Source organism: Arvicola amphibius, chromosome 8, assembly GCF_903992535.2.
Source record: "Arvicola amphibius chromosome 8, mArvAmp1.2, whole genome shotgun sequence".
In the NCBI taxonomy this organism is placed as follows: domain Eukaryota; kingdom Metazoa; phylum Chordata; class Mammalia; order Rodentia; family Cricetidae; genus Arvicola; species Arvicola amphibius.
In genome coordinates, this window is record NC_052054.1 from 2,694,383 (window position 1) to 2,716,910 (window position 22,528).

The 22,528-nt window shown below is 47.4% G+C and overlaps 1 protein-coding gene across 2 annotated transcripts in view; it reads right to left on the reverse strand.

Moving 5' to 3' along the window:
* The window catches only part of Smoc2 (SPARC related modular calcium binding 2), a 132,638-nt gene that overhangs the window by 45,564 nt on the left and 64,546 nt on the right, over nucleotides 1-22,528 (reverse strand). The window contains exons 5-7 of one of the 2 annotated variants that reach the window (XM_038339910.1): nucleotides 16,820-16,867; nucleotides 13,878-13,928; nucleotides 12,086-12,160 (exon numbers count right to left, since the gene is read on the reverse strand). In XM_038339910.1, the coding sequence (XP_038195838.1) occupies nucleotides 12,086-12,160; nucleotides 13,878-13,928; nucleotides 16,820-16,867 (174 nt within the window). Of the gene's footprint in view, nucleotides 1-12,085; nucleotides 12,161-13,877; nucleotides 13,962-16,819; nucleotides 16,868-22,528 lie in introns of both variants that reach the window. The other variant, XM_038339909.1, reaches the window with a different exon arrangement.

Sequence of the window (22,528 nt, forward strand, 5' to 3'; positions counted from 1 at the left end):
TCAAACTTGGTAGTGTAAGGGTCACCCAGGTGGTACTGGTTTAAAAGAGGTGAAGGGGCCATGGAGGGCAGCTGAGGCTTGGCATTGAGTGGCAGGGCTGGAGTCCCTGAAGAGAGCCCAGGAGAGGCTATCAGGGAAGGTGCTACCCAGTGGCAGCAGAAGACTACAGAATTTTGGAGATGTTATATGTGATATTTATATTGCTGTGTGATCTTGAGAAAAGTTTGTGCCTTCATGGTGATGTGTTTGTGTGCCAGACTGACAAAGGGTCTGTCATGTTAGCGAGTTTTATGTCAGCTTTGATGTAGGTGGGTCTTCTGTCAATGTGTTAATTTCACTGGTTAATAAAGAAACTGCCTTGGCTTTTTGATAGGGCAGACCTTAGATAGGCGGAGTAGACCAAACAGAATGCTGGGAGGAAGAAAGCTGAGTCAGGCAGACGCCGTGATTCTCCGACCCGAGAGAGACGCAGGTTAGGATCTTTCCTGTAAGCCACCACCTTGTGGTGCTACACAGATTACTAAATATGGGTTAAAGCAAGATGTGAGAATTAGCCAATAAGAGGCTGAAACTAATAGGTCAGGCAGTGTTTAAATGAATACATTTTCCGTGTAATTATTTTGGGGGCATAAGCTAGCCAGGCAGCCAGAAGCCGGGCAGCAGGAATGCAGCCTGCTGTTCTTCTACACAGCTTGACACAAAGCTTAGGACTCAGAGAGGAGGGAGCCTCCATGGAGAAAATGCCTCCATAAGATCAGGCTGTACACAGCCTATGGACATTTTCTTCCTTAATTAGTGATTGGTGTGGGAGGGCCTAGCCCATTGTGGGTGGGCAACCCCTGGGCTGAAGATCCTTGGTTATATAAGAAAGCAGGCTGAGCAAGCCATAAGGAGCAAGCCAGTTAGCGGCACCCTTCCATTGTCTCTGCTTCAGCTCCTGCCTCCAGGTTCCTGCCCCATTGGAGTTCTTGTCCTGACTTCTTTTGATGATGAATAGAAATATAGAAGTGTAAGCTAATAAACCCTTTCCTCCCAAACGTGGTTCTGGTCATGGTGTTTCATCACAGCAATAGTAACCCTACTGAAGACACTATTCTACCAAAGAACACCAACGAAAACTATCTGAAACATCTTTTCTCAGATTCGAGACTGACATATGTCAGAAATTACAAGCTTTTCTGTTCTAATAGAACATAAGGGTTTGATTATGGGGGAAAGGCAGAATATTTACCTACCATCATTTCTCAGCCTAATAGTTTCATAAATGAATAAATATGTGTATGTGTGTATGCGTACCCTCATAATACGCATACACACACTCAAGCATTATATATGTATATGTATGTATATACTATGTATATACATATATATGTGCAGACCTGTACATGTATATAAATTAAGTGGCTTTCTGTAAGAACAGAATTCCTAACAATTTCTGAAATCATCTTAAATATATATCTGAAATTTTGTATTATATATTTATGAGAAGCAATATTCTCAACACTAACAATTATAAAATCAGAATATTGATCATCTTTAAAACTACATTCAAGGTGCTCCTCTACATCCCACAGTAACGGATGTTCAGCCAAGACTCTATGTAAAACTCAGCAAGCATATCCATAGCACAGAATGCAAAAATTTTTTTAGCTTCAATAAATAGTAAAATCATGTGCACATCAGAGAATTAAATTAAAAATAAATTTTATCACGATTAATAAATAACAAATCAGTAAATGTTAGATTTTAATTTCTGTTTTATATGCCTATCTACCTGGGGTCAAGGAGCCCTGGCAGTGAGAAAGCAAGGAGGGAGACAGGCTGGCTCTCAGACAAGTAGGCATGAACACAGAGTCAGCTGATAAGCTGGACTTCACTACAAACCAAAACATCTGCTCACAGGAAGATGCTGCACAGCAGATGAAAGGAGGCCACACACAGGGAGAAAATGTTTACAAAGCACATCCCTGACACAGGAAGGTCGCTTAAAACGCAATGAGTAAATAACTCAATTAAATATTTGCACAGGCATCTCACCGAGGAGCACATCCAGACATGAAGTGAGCCTAGAGAATGGTGCTTGGGATCAAGTGCTGTAAGGGGGTTGCAGTCAACACAATCAGGACACACAACTACACCCCTGTGACAACAGCTAAAGCCCTGAAGGGTGACAGCACCAAAGGCTGGTGAGGCATGACATGTGGCGCTAACACCCTGTCTTAGCAACATCCCTATTGCTCTGATAAAATACCAAGACCAAGGTAACTCATGGAAGAAAGGGTTTAAGTGGGCTCACGGTTCCAGAAGGTCAGAGCTCATGATAGCCGTGAGAAAACACAGTTAGTGTTTTCATTCGACCCACTCCCTGCTCCTCCCAGGCTGTGGACACATCATGATGCAAAATTTATTTAGCCCAATTTCAAAAGTTCCCATCTTTCCCAGTCTCAACACTGTTTAAAAACCCAAAGTACGCCGGGCGGTGGTGGCGCACGCCTTTAATCCCAGCACTCGGGAGGCAGAGGCAGGCGGATCTCTGTGAGTTCGAGACCAGCCTGGTCTACAAGAGCTAGCTCCAGGACAGGCTCTAAAGCTGCAGAGAAACCCTGTCTTGAAAAACAAACAAACAAACAAACAAAAAAAAAACCCAAAGTACAAAGTCTCTTCTGAGACTCAAGGCCATCTCTTTATTGTAACCCCTTGTAAAATCAAAAATCAAATTACATATTTCTAATATACAGTGGCACAAAATATGCATGCCCTTTCCTGAAAGGAGAAAGCAGAGCATAAGAAGTAAATATTGGAACAAAGCAAGACAAAAACCCAGGAGTGAAAACTCCAAATCCCATTTCTCTGTGTCTTTATGTCAGAGGGCTTTGATGGTTCTGCTGTTCCAGCCTAAAGTCCCCAAAGTCTTGCACATTTGCCAAAAAACTAAAGATAACACGGCCTGGTCTATCACAGTGGTAGTCCACTCCCTGATATCAACCTCAGGATTAGTTAGTGTTCTACTAAGGTGATAAAACACCGTGACCAAAGCAACTCATAAAAGATAGTTTAGTGGGCTTATACTTGCAGAGAGTTCACATCTTGATCCACAAGCAGGAGGCAGAGAGGACCGTGGGGATGATGTCAGTTTTATCCAAGCCCCTCCTCCGGTGACACATGCCCTCCAACAAGGCTGCATCTCCTGATCTTTCCCAAACAGTATTCAAACATATGACCCTATGGGGGCCATTCTCATTCAAACCATTACATTCACCGAAGTAAGTGGAATTTCAGAATGCCAAACACAGACATCTACTGCAATCCTGTACCTACACATGTAGCCATGTCATGTGAATATAAATCTACACGGAATGGATGTAAACATAATTAATCCACATTGGAAGCAACCAAGACATGGGCCAGAAAGTGAACAGATAACAGGGGAATAATAAAAAGAAATGAGCCGTCATGAAGAAATGGTACTGAGAAACTTCACTGCCTGTTTCTAAATATAAGTGACTCGGTCCTGTCTAAACAATAAGGACAGCAGACAGATCACACGGACAGGTGCAGCACCGGGGACACGAGGCGGTGAAGCCGTGATGTATGATGTCAGAAGGATGAAAACCATCACCACGCATTCCTAAGGACCTAACATTGAATAAGGGCTCCAGTGACCATGGGTGTTTGATGGCAACACCCCGGAATCACTGGTCAATGTGACTGCCTGCATGTCAAGGTACATGTTACCTCTGGGGACATGGAAGACAGACAGTGGCGAAAAGACCTATGATGGTTCTGTTCTGTGGGCAACCTGTCTAGAAAGCTCAAGCTGCATGCAAAACCAAGTATATAGGATAAATATTTCTGTCCACCACCTAACGAGCAGTGTGGTCAGCCCCGCCACTCACGTTTAGACAGAGGCACCACTGGTTTCCTGCCACCGTTCTTGTGTATGTGTGCAGATGTGTGCGTGATTGTGTGTGCACATGCATGTGTGTATGTGTGCTTGTATGTGTGCATATGTGTTTGTGTGTGCACAAGTGTGTGTTTGTGTTTGTATGTGTGCATGTGTGCATATGTGTTTGTGTGGTGCACACATGCATGTGTGTATGTGTGTGCCTGTATGTGTGTGCATGTGTGCGTGTGTGTTTGTGTGTGTGTGTGTGTGTGTGTGTGTTCCTCTCTCTTTCCCCAAATGATTAATTTTGATTCAGTCACATCTAAAAGTGGTTGAAATTGTGACTGGATATTCTGGGAAACCCACAGGCTTTCAGTACTCCATGGGTGTCTGTAGAATGTCAATGTGGACTTAAGAATTGACAAAGCACAAACAGGAAATAAAAGATACTGATTTTAAACAGCAAGACAAAATAAGAAACACAGAAAACTATCTTAAGTAGTTTATTAATTAACTTTTGCTTCAACTCATAATTTTGTTTCATGTGTAACTTGATGGGAGCAATGTGATAGTGCAGAAATTAAAGGTGTAGAAAACATCCTATCATGTTTTGGATGTTTATGTATATAAGTGTATAGATGTGTATATGTATACACATGTACACTCATGTATGTGTATATGGTCATGTGTGCCCCCGCATTTGTGCAAAGGTCAGAAAACAACCATGGGTACTGGCTCTCAACAGTGCTTAGCTTGAGACAAGCTGCCTTTGTTGTATTCCCACTGCCTGCAGAGTCTAACTGGGCAGGGAACTCCTGTCTCAATCTCCCACTTCCCTGTAGGGGCACGGGAATTACAGATGCTCACACTACTTATCTGGCTTTGACATGGGTTCTGGGGAGTTTGTATTCCAGTCCTCATGTATGCACATCAAATACTTCTAACCACTTTCTGTTTGTAAATGTATAGGACGGTCAGCCTGTTGAGACTGTACTGATGCCTCGTGCTTGGCACGCATGTCAAATCATAGGATGGTCAGCCTGTTGCAACTGTACTGATGCCTCGTGATTGGCACGCATGTCAAATCAGACAGTGGTTTACACGTGATGAGGAAAGATGCTTCACTCTGTCCCTTGCAGGGAAGATGGGCTTGGAGAAACAGTTGGGAGTGATCATAACATTCTCTACTGTCCACCCAACACAAAGTGTTAGCATCCTGCAGTAAAGGAGAAAAGTGGGTACATACAAAAGGAAACTGACTTAGAGCAAGCTGACCTTCCAGGTGAAGGCATGGCAGCTAACTTCAGCTCAACTATGTGGTCGTTTCCCAAAGCAGCCTCTCTTGTTGACGGGTAAGACACATTCTCCAACTCGTGGTGAAATCTCCTCTGTGAAGCTCTGTTCTCAAGCATGAAATGCACACTCGGCCCTTCACACAGCCTGTGTGGTGAAGAATGGCCTCGCCGAGCTCACAGCTCCAGGTAAATCCTTGGTGCCCTTATCAGAGCACTTTTCCCCCAGCCGTTGTAACCCCCGCATCAGCCATCTCATCACACAAAAACACAAAGTGTTCTCAGAAAAGCCCTGGTCCCTGCTATCTGCCAAGCTGGGCACTAAGCTGAGACACACACACACACACACACACACACACACACACACACACCTGGATGTCAGTTCCCTTCTTACTTGCTGATTGGGTACCCATGATCCAACAGGACCAAGAACTAGTGCTTCCCTACCTCATTACTTCCTCAAGAGGCCACATTCTCTGTCAGGATCCCATGGTGAGAGGCAGCCTCAGCCTGGATCCTCTCCCTCTCTGTGCTTCCCAAAGCCTGGAGGACCCTAAGCCACAGTAGCCCCGATGCCTGTTAGGAGAATGGCTCCATTAGCCAGGCGCTGCCCGTAGAAGGAGCACACTTCCTTGGGCTGTTCAGTCCACAAGCTCCAGGTGCATCTGGAAAAGCCTGTTTTCTGGTCTGCGAGAGCTCATCATGCTCCTCTGCCTCTTCAGATGCCTGCCACTCTTCCGGGTTTGATGAGGAGGACCACAGGGCCTGGCTAGCAGGGTCAGCCCTGAGGAGACTGCCTCTTTTCGGTTGTCACACTCAAAGTCCCTTCCTGTGTCCAGTGGGCTTCTACCAGACCCGCCAGAGGACAATCCCTGTACTCTCCCCCAACCACAGCCAGGAAGCAGAGAAACACCAGCAGGTCATGCATGTTTAATTCAGGCTCATTCTGCACAGCCCAGTCTCCCTGGGAGACTCCTGTTGGACCTAGTGATTCAATGGCAAATTGAATTTCAGAGATTAAAGTCAAACGAACCTCTCTCCACGGAGCTGCATTGGCATGTTTCCAACCAGCCTACTCAGCACCCACTCAATTTCACCACCTTTATTTCTTTTCTTTCTGAACTTTGAATGCTCTGATCATTTACAGTTTGATTGAACATTGAAATCTGAGAATTAAGCATGTTTGAAATTAACACACCCCTGTATAGCTAGGAAAATTAAATCAACTCGGTCATGTACATTTTTAAGCAGGATAATGAACACTTTAAAATCATGCATGGTTACAGCCACACTTAATGGGAATTATGTAATTTATAGATTTTGATCTCTTCAAATGACCAAAGCTTTATAACTTAAGGGTCTAAATGGTGTTTTGATGGTTTTATAATGTTGCTTTTGAAAAAACAAAAGGAGAGGGAAAAACCTAAAAGTTACAACAGAAATGTAATTCATATTATTTTCCTCTAGGGAATGCAATTTAGCTTGATTTAAAGCAAAATTAAAAGATAATTATCTTTTGGCATTAATTTTAATATGAGCAATAAAGCAAAAGTTATCAATCCCGAATAAGGCAGAAAGTATTTCCACTGACGGGGTCGCATAAAACCACAGGACATGGTGACCATCAAGGATGTCCTCTTGGACAGGAGCCATAGAAGTGTTTAACTGCTGAGGAGGGACAGAGTAGAGGAGGAGGTGTTTGAAGATGACACAACCCAGGCCTCTATGTTTGCTCCAACTTGTGCAAAACCCAGAAAGACCAGAAAAGGTGGGTGAGGCCTGAGGGAGATGGAGCGACTAGCCTGTGTCCAGCAGGCTGCAGGATCCATGGAGACTTCTCTTCCTGTGGCCAGGCTACTCTGTGTAACAGAGCCTTCATAAGAAGCCTCGAATGATCCTCCTGAGAGAGAGAGGAGTCGGGCCACCTCTCCCCCCTCACAGCTAGCAAAGCTGACAACTGTAGATGCCGTACCCCATGAACTCCGTTCTGACCCTGGTAAGTACCACCGGGTGACTGGCCTGAAGTCCACGTGGCTCCCACTTGGCCTGGAAGTATCCTCTGAAATATTTCAGTGTCCATGTAGGAGTAAGAAGAGTAAAAGGCAGCCACAGCAATCCCAGCTGATGTGAAGGTCTCTCTTGGCTCCTGCAGTCCTGAACAAACCAGACCATCTGTGGAGGTCATGGGCTCAAGCCAGAGTCCACTGGAGAGGGTCCCTTTGAGGTCTATAGGTGTTCATATATATGATGGGTGTTATAGCTGCCATAGACACAAAACCACTGCCTGTTATCTTGAGGTTTTGAACTCTAGGTAGAATGGCAGGGCTCAGAACAAACACCAGCACCTCTGCCTCCCTCCAGAGGTAAACTCAACCTCACCTTTCTCTAGCCACAGTCTCTGGGAAGAAACCTCTCCCCTGCTGCCCTGCCCAGGGTTAAGGGCCTGGGAAGTGAGGGTGTCTCAGGAGGTCTCTGCCAGTCTGAATCCAGTCTGGCCCCACTTTGAAATGATTCTGTCCTTGGCTACAGAACTGAATCTGTCAACCCCCACAGGCAATGGACAGGTTACATCACCTTTGACCATGATCAGATGAGGAGGGGGTAGAGGCAAGGAGCCCCTCCTCCCAGGGCTCACTGCCTGGTAGCTCTGATCTAGACTGCGTGGATGCAGAAGACAGCTGTGGTCAGTCTCTCTCAGCTTTTGCATGGCTATCTCTACAAGACTTTTCTTGTCTTAAAGTGGCCATCAACCATTTATGAGATGTCCTGGCTGGATGCTCATGGCAGTTCTAACTCACACTGGCTAAAAGAGACCGAGGAAGGAAATGTTCGCTATGAGAAGGAGGGAACTCAGTGGAGCTGTGCTGACTGAGCCTGGAGTCCATCCCAGGAGAGAAAAACTGGCAGGTTGACCTGCAGCTGTCCAGTGAAGTCCTCACAAAGAACTTGCAAAATTCCAGAGAGCACTTGTGCCCAGAAAGCAGGTGCTGACTAAGAAGCCCTGCCCTGGCAGAGCCTGTGGGTCCTTTCAAAGGCTCCCCAAGAAGTAACAGGCCTTCTCACCTGGGCAAACATCCTTGTGACTTCTCCCAGCTACCGCTCAGGCACCGGGAACAGAGGGGACCGAAAGGTGAGTTTGCTCCACGTGTGAGCTTGATTCTGATCGTCAGAGAACTCTGCTGGCCTGCAGCAAGCTGCACGCAGCCTCCCGGTCACCCCTTCCCCAGTACTCCTTCCCAGGGGCACTTGTCCTTCTGCCAAAGCGTTTCCATGGGCATTTCTTGAGTTTACACTCTACTCCATATTCCATACATGCCCCATGGCAAAAAGGCTCCAGCTAATCATTCATTTGTAGACACTGAGAGAAGCTTGGAGCATTCTCAGAGCAAGCATCCAGTTCGTGGTCATTTAGACAAAACCTCCGCAACCAATCAATACATATTCCCATGAATAGAAAAATAAATATTAATATGTATAGTAAGATGATTCAGATTCAAGAACAGAAGGAAGTGAAGCAACTTCCATTTTATATTGACAAGAAAATTTGAAGAATAATGCACTTTTTAGTGAGAATCAAGTTAAGAACATATTCATTCACTTAGTGTACACCTGTTGGTTCTCTTACTAGGTGAGCCAACCAAGAAGAAAAGGTCCAGCTATCAAAGTATAATGGCGCTGAAAATCTCTCTCTCTCTCTCTCTCTCTCTCTCTCTCTCTCTCTCTCTCTCTCTCTCTTTCTCTCTCTCTCTCTCTCTGTGTGTGTGTGTGTGTGTGTGTGTGTGATTTATCTATTTGTTTTTGTATCCTTGCTTGCTTAACAACAAGACAATTGTACCATGAGAGCACATGGAACACAAGATAATTTAGAAAATAAATATTTCTTACATAGCTACGTTGTGTAAATTTCACAGACTAGGAGCCCCTTGTGTTTCCTTTTCAAGGATGGTTCCTGCTGTCACTCTTTACCTGGAAGCCTGTTTGGCCCACACTCACCCTGTCTCACAATACACACCATGGTACTCTACAGATTTTGTAGTAAAACATAATAATTTTAGTATTAGCTCGTGGAAGAAATGCTAATTGATGTATATAGTTTTCATACAAAAGGAAAGCAGTGCATTTCCTGTCTGCCGTCTGCTCTAAGAGAGCTTGTAAGAATCGCAATGAGGTAAGTCAGTGTTTAAATACAGAGTAATAACTCATAAATTACCGCTCTCATAGTAGCTTTGTCAACCTGGGATAAAAGCCTGGTAGGAAAGCACTCTGTTGCCAAACTACATTCCAGCCCTTAAACATTTGATTAAATAAACATCTCTACATAGATGATTGTAAGTGAAGGTGGCTTTTAAAATAGAAATGAAATGCAAACAAATCTCTTCCCACGGTGCTAACAATAGCCAGGATGCAAAAGGCTAAGAGCATTCACAGCTCTGCTGCTAATATTACGTTTAATATCCTATGATACCATATAGAGCTGCCTTCTTGACCCTCACAAAGTAGATGATAACAGTTAAACACACACAAACCCTAATGGCTTCACAACCAATGTCTATAAATCAACTTAATGTCTCTGTCTTGAATTCTACTCATATATAGGAATTTAAAACAAACTATGATAATCTGTGCTATTATAGGCAAACTTGACTTTCCTCGGGCATTTTGTTCCAATCCTTAGTTTTTGAAGATTAGTTATAATTGACCCAACACTTGGCCAATGGTGGCTAAGAGGTGATTCCCTTATCCTACAAGTTATCTGCCTAAGTTGAAACTCTCCCCATAGCAGTTAAATGCACCTTCAAGTTACACATTCCCAGTGGCTCTGTTTACAATCATCTGTATGTTTCTTGGATCAAAGTCAGTCATGGCCATATTGCTTCTCCCAGGAGAGGCTCTCAAGACCAATTGGTAAATCAATAAGTTGGAAACGAGCAATGATTTAATTATTTTCTCATATACTAATTGGTTTGTGTAGGAGAGTATTGAATAGGAAAACTTTTGTAAGTATGGGAACAGAATTGAGTAATGTTAGGAGCAACGAGACCCCAGATCCTGAATTTCTTGTAATCCCCTGATGTGAGTACCTACAGCTGCTCTAAGTATGAGACCTGAGACCTTCAGGAGTTCCTGATGGCAGGAGAGTGGTTTCTGGTGGATTTGGCTGGGGCGTGGCTATCTCTATATAATCTGCCCCTGAACACAATAAAGGGGGCATTCTTGGGGAATTCAAGGATGACCCATGTCTCTGTCTCTCTGTCTGTGTGTGTCTGTGTTTTTTAACCTCCAGCCCCTTGCCTGAAGCTCAGTAACTGGGTAAAAGCACATCAAACGCAGACACGGGGGCGCGATGCGCAGCAATTGGAGGTCTCCACTGAAATTGCGGAAATTGGAGGTCTCCACTGAGATATATATCGGCAGAGTAAAGCCATTTTTTGAGGTTATGAGAGAGGCATATGGGTGGCTTTTATACACTGGGTGCTCTGGTTAGCCTTAACTGTCAGCTTGGCACAGCCTAGAGTCACTGGAGAGGAAAACCTTGGCTGAGGGTTTGCCCAGATCATATCTGCCTGTGGGCCCAGTCTACTGTGGGAGGCACCATTGCTAGGCAGATGATTCAGAGCTACATAAAAGCACTCTGAGCATAAATAAGCCTGCCTGTGAGCCAGCAACCAGCATCCTCCATGGTCCTGCCACTTTGCTTAGTCTGCCAAATGAGTTCCTTGACCTGAGGCAAGGCTGTGGGGAATAGTGAGCAGGCCTGTCCCTAAGTTCATTCTTGAGCTCCCCTTGACTTCCCTCAATGATGGCCTGTGAACCAGAAGTGTAAACTGAGTAAACCCTTTCCTACCCTATGCTGCTTTTGGTCAGAGTGTTTTATCACAGCTACAGAAATCAAGCTAAAACAACAGGGAAAGTTGTCTGTAGTAACCATCGCTGAGGGGAAAAGTATTTAAAATTTCCTGCCATTTGTGTACTTAAAACTGGCAGTGAAATCTTTGAGTTCTACTCTTACTCCGAGCAGTCAGAGTCTCCATCAGGGACAAGGTGAGGCTCAGCCACTCAGAGCCAGGGCCAGAAGGAAATGGATGGGGAGCCTTGTGGGGTGGGGCCCACTGGCCAGTCCCTGTAAGCCTTCTATTGTGCAACAAGGCCCCTTGTCTCACACCTGTGTGGTCCCAGACGGGGTCTCCTGAGGATTTGAGGTTGTACGCCACCAGATACAGCCTTCCTGACAGCCAGTTCTCTTTACACTGCATATGGAGTCAGGTACATTCTTCCTATTCAGAGCTGTGGCATGCTGATCTTAGCGCTCTACTGTAGCAGATCGAAAACGCTCTTTGAAAGGATTGTACAGCCCAGACAGCGGCACTGTGTGCCCAGATGCCCTTGGGAGTGCTTGCCTCTCATCCCTGTGAACAGGGTCAATCCCAGGAAATTCCTGTGGTCACCCTGACCTTCCTTGGCTGCCCATCCACTAACCCAGAGGGCAGATTCTACAAAAGGCCAGAGGAAACCAGCGGGACACCCACCCACTGAGCTCCATAAACTCCTGAAACCAGGCGGTGACTAACAAGCTGCGTAGCTTGTCTACAAAATGTCAGAGCAGTTGCTTCTAAAGGTCAGTCTGTCACTGCCGCTCTGTAAGAGGTACAATCCATCCATTTGGAGGTTTTTACCTGAAACAGTCCAGAAACTGCCTCAAAGAGAGCACTCACCAACAACCTCCCCCGCCACACACATACACACGCGCACACACACACACACACACACACACCTGAAAGCACAGCCTACCACACAGCTGCACCAAACTCCTGCGAAGCATGCAGAGAAGCTAATAAAAGCATTTAAGAAACTTGCAGAAGGTAAAACTCCTGAATCAAATACTCCCTTACAGAAAGACCCAATTTACCTGAGTTTTTATTGGTCTTGTTCTGGCGACTTTTAACTTGCTCAGTCCAGAGCGTGGGATAACGGGATGCAATATCTAGAGAAACGACAAGACAGCAGACAGTTCATCAGGAAGCATGGAGTCCCCAGCTACGGAATCCGGTAGGTGCCCTGACCGCCCCCACTCCCGCTCCCCAGTATAATAGATAAAGGTGTGCTACATCTTTTTAAGACAGCTAAAAATGGCTGAATGCACATGACAAAGGAAACACAATAATATAAAATCTTCAGTATATTTTTTCTTAATCCGAAAGTGTTAACTAAGAACTGTTTGAATTAAGGCAGGTTCTAAGGGTTAGAAAACACTCCAGTGTGAGCTGGGAGTGTAGCTCAGTGGTGCGGTGATTTGCCCAGCACGCAGGAGGCCCTAGGTTTGATCCTCAGCACCACTGAGTAGGGGATAGAGGTAGGGAGTAAGAGGGAGAGAAGAAGCAGCCCAAGGCACAAACACATCCCATGGAGTAAGCAAGGTTCTCACATACCTGAATGACTCAACACAAAATAAAATATTTAAAATATAACTTTCACATAACTCCATTGAGGAAAGTATCCCCTTAACACTGTCTACCAAATGTGATTGACTATGCATGGCAGGGTCATTATACTGCCCTGAGAACACAAAGCCTGTATAGCACCTGGGTTTCAACCCCCTTCCAGGTGGAACAGGCAGTCCAGAGTTCTTGTGGCTGGACTGGGGGTGTGCAGGATGGAGGGTTAACGTGGTGGAGCCCAGAGTATCTCCAGCACACACTAGCCACTGCTCTTGTTTGGAAAGCATGTGGGGTTTTGTCCTCCGGTCTTTTGCTTCTTACAATGTGTATTCCTTATACATTTTCCCCAAAGCTGGCCACATCTGACCTGAGAACATGACCAATGCCACAGACAATCCATTAAAGGTGAACATCTATCCTTGTCATAGCTGTCATAAAGACAGCTATGTAAAGAGGGAAATAGCACTTGTTATCACACCTCTGAAAAATGTAAACGCATACATTTCCATCAATAAATCGGCTACCAAGGTATTCTGCTCAGCAGATCCCCTGTGGCAATGTGGAAAATCACCAGGAAAAGCAAGGGTGCCTTGTGACGCTGGAAACGGCCACACACAGCCAGCCCACTCTTGATTATTTTACATCTATATTAAGACAACCTCCTGATTTCTTGACACCCACAGTGAACTGATGTCTGCAGTCAAGCAAAGAGCCTGTTTGTTCTCCGCACTGTGTGTGTGTGTGTGTGTGTGTGTGTGTGTGTGTGTGCTGGGACTTCTCTCGGGAAAGACCTAGCATATAACATACTTTTATGGTCTTTGTTCTTCTGTCTCTACACCTACAGAAGTGGTTTGACATCACTTGACCCATCTGTTTGCTGACCTTCCCAGTAGCTATCTTTCTGTGTAGAATTTGGGTTGAGGAGTCTTTTTGGTTCACAAGTGACACAGACAGAATCCTTCTTTTTTCTTTCTTTTTTTTTTTTTTGGTTTTTCGAGACAGGGTTTCTCTGCAGCTTTTTTTAGAGCCTGTCCTGGAACTAGCTCTTGTAGACCAGGCTGGCCTCGAACTCACAGAGATCCGCCTGCCTCTGCCTCCCGAGTGCTGGGATTAAAGGCGTGCACCACCACCGCCCGGCTCAGACAGAATCCTTCTGTGTGTGTCTACATTGTGAATAGCATACCCATAGAGACTCGACACTACTTCCTAGACCCTGGCCACCCTTCCCTGCCCCCTGCCCAGTCCCTGGCCACACCAGCTCACCTTCTTCATCTCCTTGGGGCTGAGTCTCCAATGCTGGGGCTGCAGCATCATCTGAATTCAGAACGGAAAAGATTTGCAAGGAGACTACAATTATGAGAGTAAGCTAAGTAAGTGTGCATCCAGGCTGGAGCCCAGGACTTGCAAACCACCCCCCACAGACCCTCCAAACACAGCCCAGCATAGAGCAAACATTGACCCGCTGCCTTGGGGGCTACTCTCAAATGCTACAGGAACCTGAAAACCAAGGCCCACACGGGGGACTCTGGATGAAATTCTAAACCAATCAGTGGCCATTATCCGGCAGTGAGGGGCAAGTGGAAAACTGAGCAGGAGGACCTCATTCTAGGAAAGAAAACCTGGTCGGCAATGGCCACAAGGTGAGGAAGAGGACAAAGATCCACAGGGGTCACTGTGGGAGCTGAGAGACTATTTCTGGGTGTTCCCTTGGCAGAGGCTACTTTGGGAGTCACAGTCTGGTCCAGCAAGCCCTCGCTTCTCCTCACATCCTTCCACAGAGAGGGGACTCTTAGGAGCAGCATGCATGGGAGGCTGCAGTGTGGGAAGTGTCAAACTAATGCAGGGGTTGGTGGGAGGCCAGGGTGGGCACCGACAGGAATGGCCCCGTTTCTTGGAGGATAATTATCACTGAATGTATTAAGCACCTCCTTGAGGATGCCCTTTGGAGTTCAGGGTCAGAGCATGGGACAGGGCAGTGACTGGGCACTTGGTCTCTCCGGCTCTCTCCCCACTGCTTTCGTTCAAGTCTGCCCCAGTCATTTCGGAAGCAGTGTATAAAACAAGGGCTGGACATGGGGCTCAGCTAACTGGGACCCCACTGTATCCTCCAGCTGTCTAGAAGCCCCACACGAGGCTTTTAGGGGAGCAAAGGAGAATCCCTTGAAAAAAAATGACTGCCCAAACATCAAAAATGCAACCCGACTTCTATGGAACACGCAAGCCTAGGGTTGGCAGTGACAGCATGGGAGAGTTTGGGAGAGTTTGCTGCTCAACTGTTTTCTAAGAAAACAAAATGAATGAATTAAGTAAGTGAACAATGCATTTAAACCAAATTTAATGTGCTAAGTATCTTAAAAGATCATAGGAGAAGTCTATATTTAAGTGTCCTGGGGATTTGGCCAAAACATTCTTGCAGGTGTGTAATTGCTGAGGAGCAGGTCACCCTGACAAGCCATTCTCAAAGGCACAGGGTCCCTGATGGCTGAATGCATGCCCGGCTTCCCAGAGTGAGGTGGGCATGGTTGATGTCCAGCCTGAAGGTGGAGCTGTGCTCAGGTGGTGTCAACCAGCTCGGATCCTGTGTGGGCTGCTGCCCTCCGCCCAGCTCCCCACCTGCCCTTGGGATGCCGTGTATCGGTACCTGGTGTCCACTGAAAGCTTTAACTCAACCTAAACAGAGGGACAGTTTACAAAGTGGGGGAGCTGTTCTTTTCCTCCACATTTCTGCTCTGTTTCTTTTCTCTCTAAATCTGCTCTGCTGTTTCGTTAACGTGTTCTTGAGCGCCTGTTGGCACGCGCGCAGGGGCATGCGCAGAGAGCAATGGAGGTCCGTTCAATGGAGGCCTGTTTCTTTCTTGAGATGCTTACAGGCAGTAGAATCATCTACCGCTCCCTCCTCTTAGAATTAGGCTAATTTTCTACTAACAAACTGTCACTTCTTTTCCTAAAACCCAGCACTAGGAGCAACCGTGCTTTCTGCACAGCTTCCACCAGAGACTTCGTCATGGCTCCCCCAGCAAATGAATTCTGTACCGCACCTTCCCGTAAGTACTCGGGTGTTCTCTAGACTGAATGATCCATGACCGTGCCTGCTTCAGACTCCTTGGGGAACACCTCAAGCCTCTGAGGATGCACCAGTCCTCTTGCTGTCTACCCCAGTCCTCTCTGCACCTGCCCTGGGTCTCTCTGCACCTGCCCCAGGTCCCTCTGTATCTTCCCTGGTCTCTCTGCATCTGACTCTCTACACCTGGCCTCTCTAGCCCAGCTCCTGGCTAAGACTTTCAGTTTATGCCTCGGGAAAGGGGCTGAGCAAACTCAGCTCCCTTTGTCCTGTCTTCATCTTGCTTCTCTTCATCGGGTTTATTATACTATAACCCACGGCAGAACGAAGAAAAATGCCTACAGTTATGCAGAAAAAGATCATTTCAGCTTGAAAACTTCCTGACTTCAAAGACTTATAGCAGAATGTGTGTCCCAGGGACTGGGGTGGGGGACACTGAGGGAGATCAAGGTAAAAAGGAACAGATCTTCCCAAGCTGTCTTGGAAGAGTGCCTGCCATGGAGAAAGCTGTCACCTGCTCACAGACACCAGCATTGTCCTCACTATGGCTTGGAATGTGTGAGGAGTCAAAATAATGAACCTCTACTCTCTTGCTAGGTGCCTCTCTTAATGTCCCCTGAATCACTCAACAGACCTACAATAGAACTCAGTACACCTACAGAGACCCTGACATACCCACAGTATTGCCTGACACACCTGCAGTTGAGCAGGACACACTCAGGTTCACTGATAGCTCAACCTGACACATCTCCAGTGGTCCTCATAGATCTGTAGTGTTCCCTGAAACACCAGGGTAGAACACAGCATTCCTGCCTACCACTGAACCTGCCACACCCACAGTGTTACCTGACACACCACAGCTGTCTTCATGTACTGTGGTACTTTCTGAAACACCTAATGCTGAACACAACATACCCACAGTAGTCCTGAGCCCCTTTGGTGGGTCCCCACCAAACTGTACCAACACCCCTGAGTGGGCTGCCTGACCCACAGGAGACTAGCAAAGGCGGGACTGGATCCACCCTGCTAGGAGATCTGGGTAGCAGGTTCCAACATAGCTCATCTTTAAACTCAAGGGTCATTTAAAGGCGCAATCACACCAAATATTATATACCATCATGCAAATTCATTTCAAGATAGTTACCTGTTTTTCCTGCGCCTTCCCGCTGGGGCAACTTCTCATTTATTGACCCTAAGAGAGGAAAATAAAGAATGGTTTTCATCAACTGAGGAAAGCAGCTCCTTCATTGCGTTTTGATAAGTTCAAAGTGCATTCTCGTGTTCTAGTTAAATTACACATGCCACTTGGCACCCGGGGGCAGGGAGACTGTCACCCAAAGTGGTAGCCCTGACAGCATAGGAGAGTCCCCATTTCTGAAGGGCAGCAGCTAAGTGTGGAAGACCTTCACACAAGGCAACACATGCACCCGAGAAGTGGCCCCAACCTCCCTGTCAGCACACATTGCTGTGACGAGCGTTGCAGTCATGATGTACAGGTCGGGTATGGAGCTACAGGAAACCAAATCTTTGGCTTCAACATGAGTCTGATTAGAAGAAGAAACACTGCAGACTTGTCTTTTAAAGAAGGACAATGAAAGACCTAAGGAGCGTAAAGCTCTCAGAACGTGGAGGGATACAGTCTGAAAACTGCTTGTTTCCCAAACGGTTGGGCTATGGGTGCCTGTGTTTCTACTGAACTTGTCTCTTTCTGTGTGAGGACCTTGTATTCACCACACTGCCTATCTATTGCTGGTGCGGGAGAATTGTCTGTATTCTGTCAATCGTGTTTTAAATAAACGCTGATTGGCAAGGCAGGAAGTATAGGTGGGTCAACCAGACAGGAAGTAGAGGTGGGGCGATAAGAACAGGAGAATGCTAGGAAGTAGGAGGAAAGAGGAAGCCCATTCCTCCCAGACCTGCCCAGACCACCGAAGAAGCAGGATGTGACCTGCCCTGCTGAGAAAGGTACCAAGCCACATGGCTAACATGGATAAGAATAATGGGTTAATATAAGCTACAAGAGCTAATAAGAAGACTGAGCTAATGGGCCAATCAATTTTATAACTTATGGAGATCTCTGTGTGATTTTCTTTGGGGCCTGCCGGCTCTGGGACCTGGTGGGACAGAAACCCCAACAAGCAGCAGGCCCCTCATGTTACATGTTGCTTTGTGGAGAAAGGTGTTGCTGCTGCCTGGTGTGGACAGAGATCTCACAAATCTGAGGCAGTGTCCCTTTGCTTCCAATGCAAATTGAAACTGCGCCAGATACCAACTCTCCCGCATCACCTGCTCAGTGTATCAGGAAAAAAGCTCCCGTCGGGACCGAGACTAGCACAGTGACCCTCAGCGAAGATACCTCAACTTGGGAACGGCTACTTTTTCTTCTCTGTTGTGAGCAACAATGAAAGTGAGATCAGCACTTCTCTTAAAGGCAGAGATGACTTTGCTGGCATTTCCTGAAAAGCAGGGTGATGTGTTTCGAGACGCAAAAGTAATTGATTCTGAGGCTCCTGGAAGGCAGGAGACAGCTCTGTACATCCTGCCCTTTCTAGACGCTGCCTACTGCAACCCTGGCCGTCAGAAGGGCAACTGGACTGCCTGGCTCATCTCCCTGCACCCCTACCAACTGTTGTTCTCATTCCCATCTAAATGTTTCTCCCACTAGGGTATGTGATCATATTCTGTGACTTCTGGGGCCAAGGTTTACCTTGTTAATAACTAGAAACAGCCACTCTGCATTCCTGCCCCCTAGCCTCCCATGGCTTCCTGGCCTGACCCATCTTCAGGAAGCAGCTTCCTCCAGAGCTCCTTGGCACATCGCGTGTAGCTGTGCTGAATTTACGCTTTCCCTCTTGACTGCAAATGACAGGATTTGGGTACTAATTCTAGCATGTAGGTTTTGATTTTTGAGTGAAATAATAATATTAGTGCTAAAGAGGCTACTCCCTCTTTGAAAGGGTTTCAGGACTGGATTAAGATAATCTTTCATAATCTGAGGAGGAACAGTGTAAGCTGTTGACCAGAAAGCTGATTAGAGACAAGAACAGGAAAAGACCTGGCAGGTTAACCACCACTCCTGAGGGCGGTGGGATGGGGGCGGGTTCTCTGTGAGCAGCCAGCGCTCTCCCAGGGCACCCCGGTTCTCTCGTCAGGCCTCCCACTCAGCATTTACAGCTAGTCAAAAAATAGTTCTTCTATCTTGACGTCCATCTGCAGGAGAGAGCTTTGCTATGGAACCAAGAGTCCCTGAACACACACTCTGCCGTCCAAACACGGTGGAATAGGGAATGTGACTTGAAGGAATCTGGATTCTGTCCAGGGTCAAAGATGGGGCAGCTTTACCTCCCAGCCTCCCTGCAAGGTGCTGGCCTGAAGGACTGGCAGGCGAGCCGAGCACAGATCTGCAGCCGGGATGGCGGGCAAATGAAGGACTGGCAGGCAAGCCGAGCACAGATCGGCACCCAGGACAGTGGGCAAATAAAGGGAATCCAGGACCAGCTGTGACCTGGATTCCACAGTGCTTCTCTTTGGTGTCCACAGTGGGATGACCCTGGTATGTCACTCTTCAGGCCAGTGCTGCAAAGGGACGCCTAAAGTCCTCTATGCATGAGCATCTGTCCCATGAAGGGAGCCTTTTAAGGGAGGTGGCTTTTTTATTGAGCGCGAGGGCATTTCTAGTGAAGGAAATCACAATTAAGGAGGTGTCTATGAATGACAAAGGGGTACCAGGCTCTCGATCTTGTAGCCCAGGTACTTGTTTAAGATATAGAACCAGTCTATTTCCTGCAGTCTCACCAAAGGCAGTGCCCCGGTGACATGCTAACTCTTTCCCCAAGTAAGAGATAAAGGCATGCATGCGGTGTGGATGCCAGGGGAGCAGCGTTGTGAGCAGCTCAGCTGAGAGAGCCAATGTCTCCTCCAGAGCACAATTAACACAGCGTGAGTTGTCCCTTCCAGAAATCATGGACTCCACACATTACATGGCTTTTCTTGGGAGAGGGAGATGGGAGGGCAAGGAGGATGGGGGAAAAGAAGACAGGACTGTGGTCTCCCTGTTGGGACGAGGATTGAAAGGGAGGCAGGGAGGCTAGGGAGAAAGAAGACAGGACTGCGTTCTCCCTGTTGGGATGAGCATTGAAAGGGAGACGAGGAGGCGGGAGGGCAAGGAGGCTGGGGAGAAAGAAGACAGGACTGTGCTCTCCCTGTTGGGACGAGGATTAAAAGGGAGGCAGGGAGTGGGGAGGGCAGGGAGGCTGGGGAGAAAGAAGACAGGACCTTGCTCTCCCTTTGTCCCTTTAGCAGGGGCAGTGGCTTCTGCTCTCTCAGTCTCTAACAGGATGGCACGAGCATAGCCTGAAAGATCAAGTCGGCACTAAAGACACAGCACGGCAGGAGAGGAGAGGCTATGGGCTTTGGCGCCTCCCAGCTCCGTGACCCGGGAAGATATATAAGGACTGTAATCCTATCGCATGACTGAGGCACAGGGGAATCTCAAGTTCGAGGCTGGCCCAGGCTACCCAGCAAGATTGCCTCAGAGATGGTGAAGAACCATGCCTGCTCCCTAACACAGAGATCCCATGGCTGCACCACTGTGGCCTCAGCCATCAGACTCCCCCAACTTTTTTGCTCATTTGTGAAATCATTCAACACACCATGGCATGCTGCTGGATAAACACAGCACCAAAAAACCCAGTCTAAAGCAGGGAGAAGCATTCGGTAGAGACACAGACACCCACCCACAGAATGTGGAAAGGAAGCACCTGAGCAGCCATTATCCTGTGCCTCTCCTGATAGCTAACGGTAGCTCAAGACCGTTTACTGTTATACCCGATACACAGATGAGGAAACTGAGGCCTGCAGCCAGCAGGGCATCAGAGGGGAAGAGAGAGGGAGAGCCGTCACCAGCTGGAGCAGTGGGATAGCAAGCATGAAGACGCTGGGAGGGTTGTGTCCACAGTCTTTCTCCGGGCTCCAGAGACTCATTCTGCAGCCTCGCCATCATTCCACCTACCCACAAGGCCAGAGCCTGGAGTGGAGCCCACACAGGTCAAGTCCTGCTCCTTAAAGTAGCTGAGGGACCCTCATGCTAACCCCTTACCCCCGGGACTTTGGCGGGAACAAGGCCCCAATAGTTGCCATCTGCTCCGTTCCATGACTGGGACCCCACCTGCCCCTGCCCAGCTGCGGCCCTCCAGGCTGAGCCAGAGCCGCGTCCAGAAGTCGGCACTGTCTTCGTCAAGGCAAAGAAGAGACCATACCATCTTGGAGCTGAGGCCCAGCTCACCCCTCCTGCTCTTCCGGGTGCTACAGAATAGTCTGTCTCCACAAGTCCCCAGACGCTGCTCTTCATGAGTGACATAAACGGGGACCACTTACTTATAAAAGGCCTGTTAGGTTTTTTTTTTTTTTCAGAAAGTTTATTAAAGAGCCCTGTGTGCACTATGTTTGGCAAAGGGAAGTTCACCAGGGTTCTGTTAAATTAATTTTATTTAGACTGTGCTGGCTGAGGCCGGGGACTATCTTAGTTCTTTATCAACACATTGAAAGATCATCTGGGCCGATCTGAAGCCCTTTGCTGTTCACCCCTACACCTTCCGCACCTTGAGTAAAAGTCTCTGAGAACAGATGGTAGCAGCAGAGACGGGTGTAAGAAGATTTCAGAAGAGACCACGGACCTGCACGGTCCTTTCAGAATGGCCACGAAACTACAAGCCACAAGTCTGAAATTTAAAACCCTGTAAGACAGGAGGTGGGCGGTGCCTGTCGGCTCCTCTGGCGCCTTTGGTGTGGTTTTATCTTGTTGGACAAGATCTCCGGCCCCTTAGAGAAGCATCTGCCTGCCAGCAGCTCCAGGGCCAGGGCCTTGGTGTAGGGAATAAAAGGTACAAGCCATCCTGTTTCTGCCCCTTTCATGAGAACTGAAATCTGAAACCTACTTCAAAGGCCAAGCTCTGCCTAAGGTCCAAGTGGAGACACTTAGGGTATAGTGATGCTGAAAGTCCTACAAGCAGAGAGGGAATAGCTAAGAGGTTAGTGCATTCGCTGCTCTTGGGGAAGACCTAAGCTCTAAGCACCTCATCAGGCTGCTCACAACTACCTCAAACTCCAGCTCCAAGGGATCTGACACCCTCTGCCAACACATGCACATATACACCCAGGCATACACATATACACATACATAAAAATAATAAATCTCTTTTAAGCCTTTGCAGGAAGGGTCAGCCTACAATATCTTACACCTCACTAGGAATGATCTCTCAGTCAGGAATCAGGATGGAGAGATGATATTAAAACCCGAAGCTGATTCCCAATCACAGAGTTCATCCAGCTACAAACATTCTCCTTGGAAGAAAAAAGAAGATCTGAATCTGTGCCAATCTGTGCCAGTCTTTCAAAGGGAAGAGAGACTGGGCAGGAGGAGGGAGAAGGCAGAGGAGGAAGGGACAGAAACTGAAGCCCCTGGAGAATAAACATGGCCTGCTGAATGCACTGCTGCCGTCTAGAGGGCCTGCCCCTTCAGCACAGAACACGAGAAAGGAGAATGAGTGCTTTGCCATTTTTCTTGCACACTTCTGGTGCCAGAGAGGATCTGCGGGCCTTGGCTGCAGACCAGGAGCCTAAGTCCGCAGGGTTCCACGAAGAGCCTCAGTCTCCAGGCACCCACTCTCAGGAGGGGAGACGGGTATCATCTGGAAACAGCTCGGCACCTCTCAACCCAGCTGCACCTCTCTTCCACCCCAGAAGCCTTTCTGCAGCCCCTCCCCCTCCTCTTTCTCTACCTACCTGTGGGCAGACATGCTCCAAAAGGCATCAGAGTCAATAACACTCAGTAACGAGACCCTCTCCTCTACCC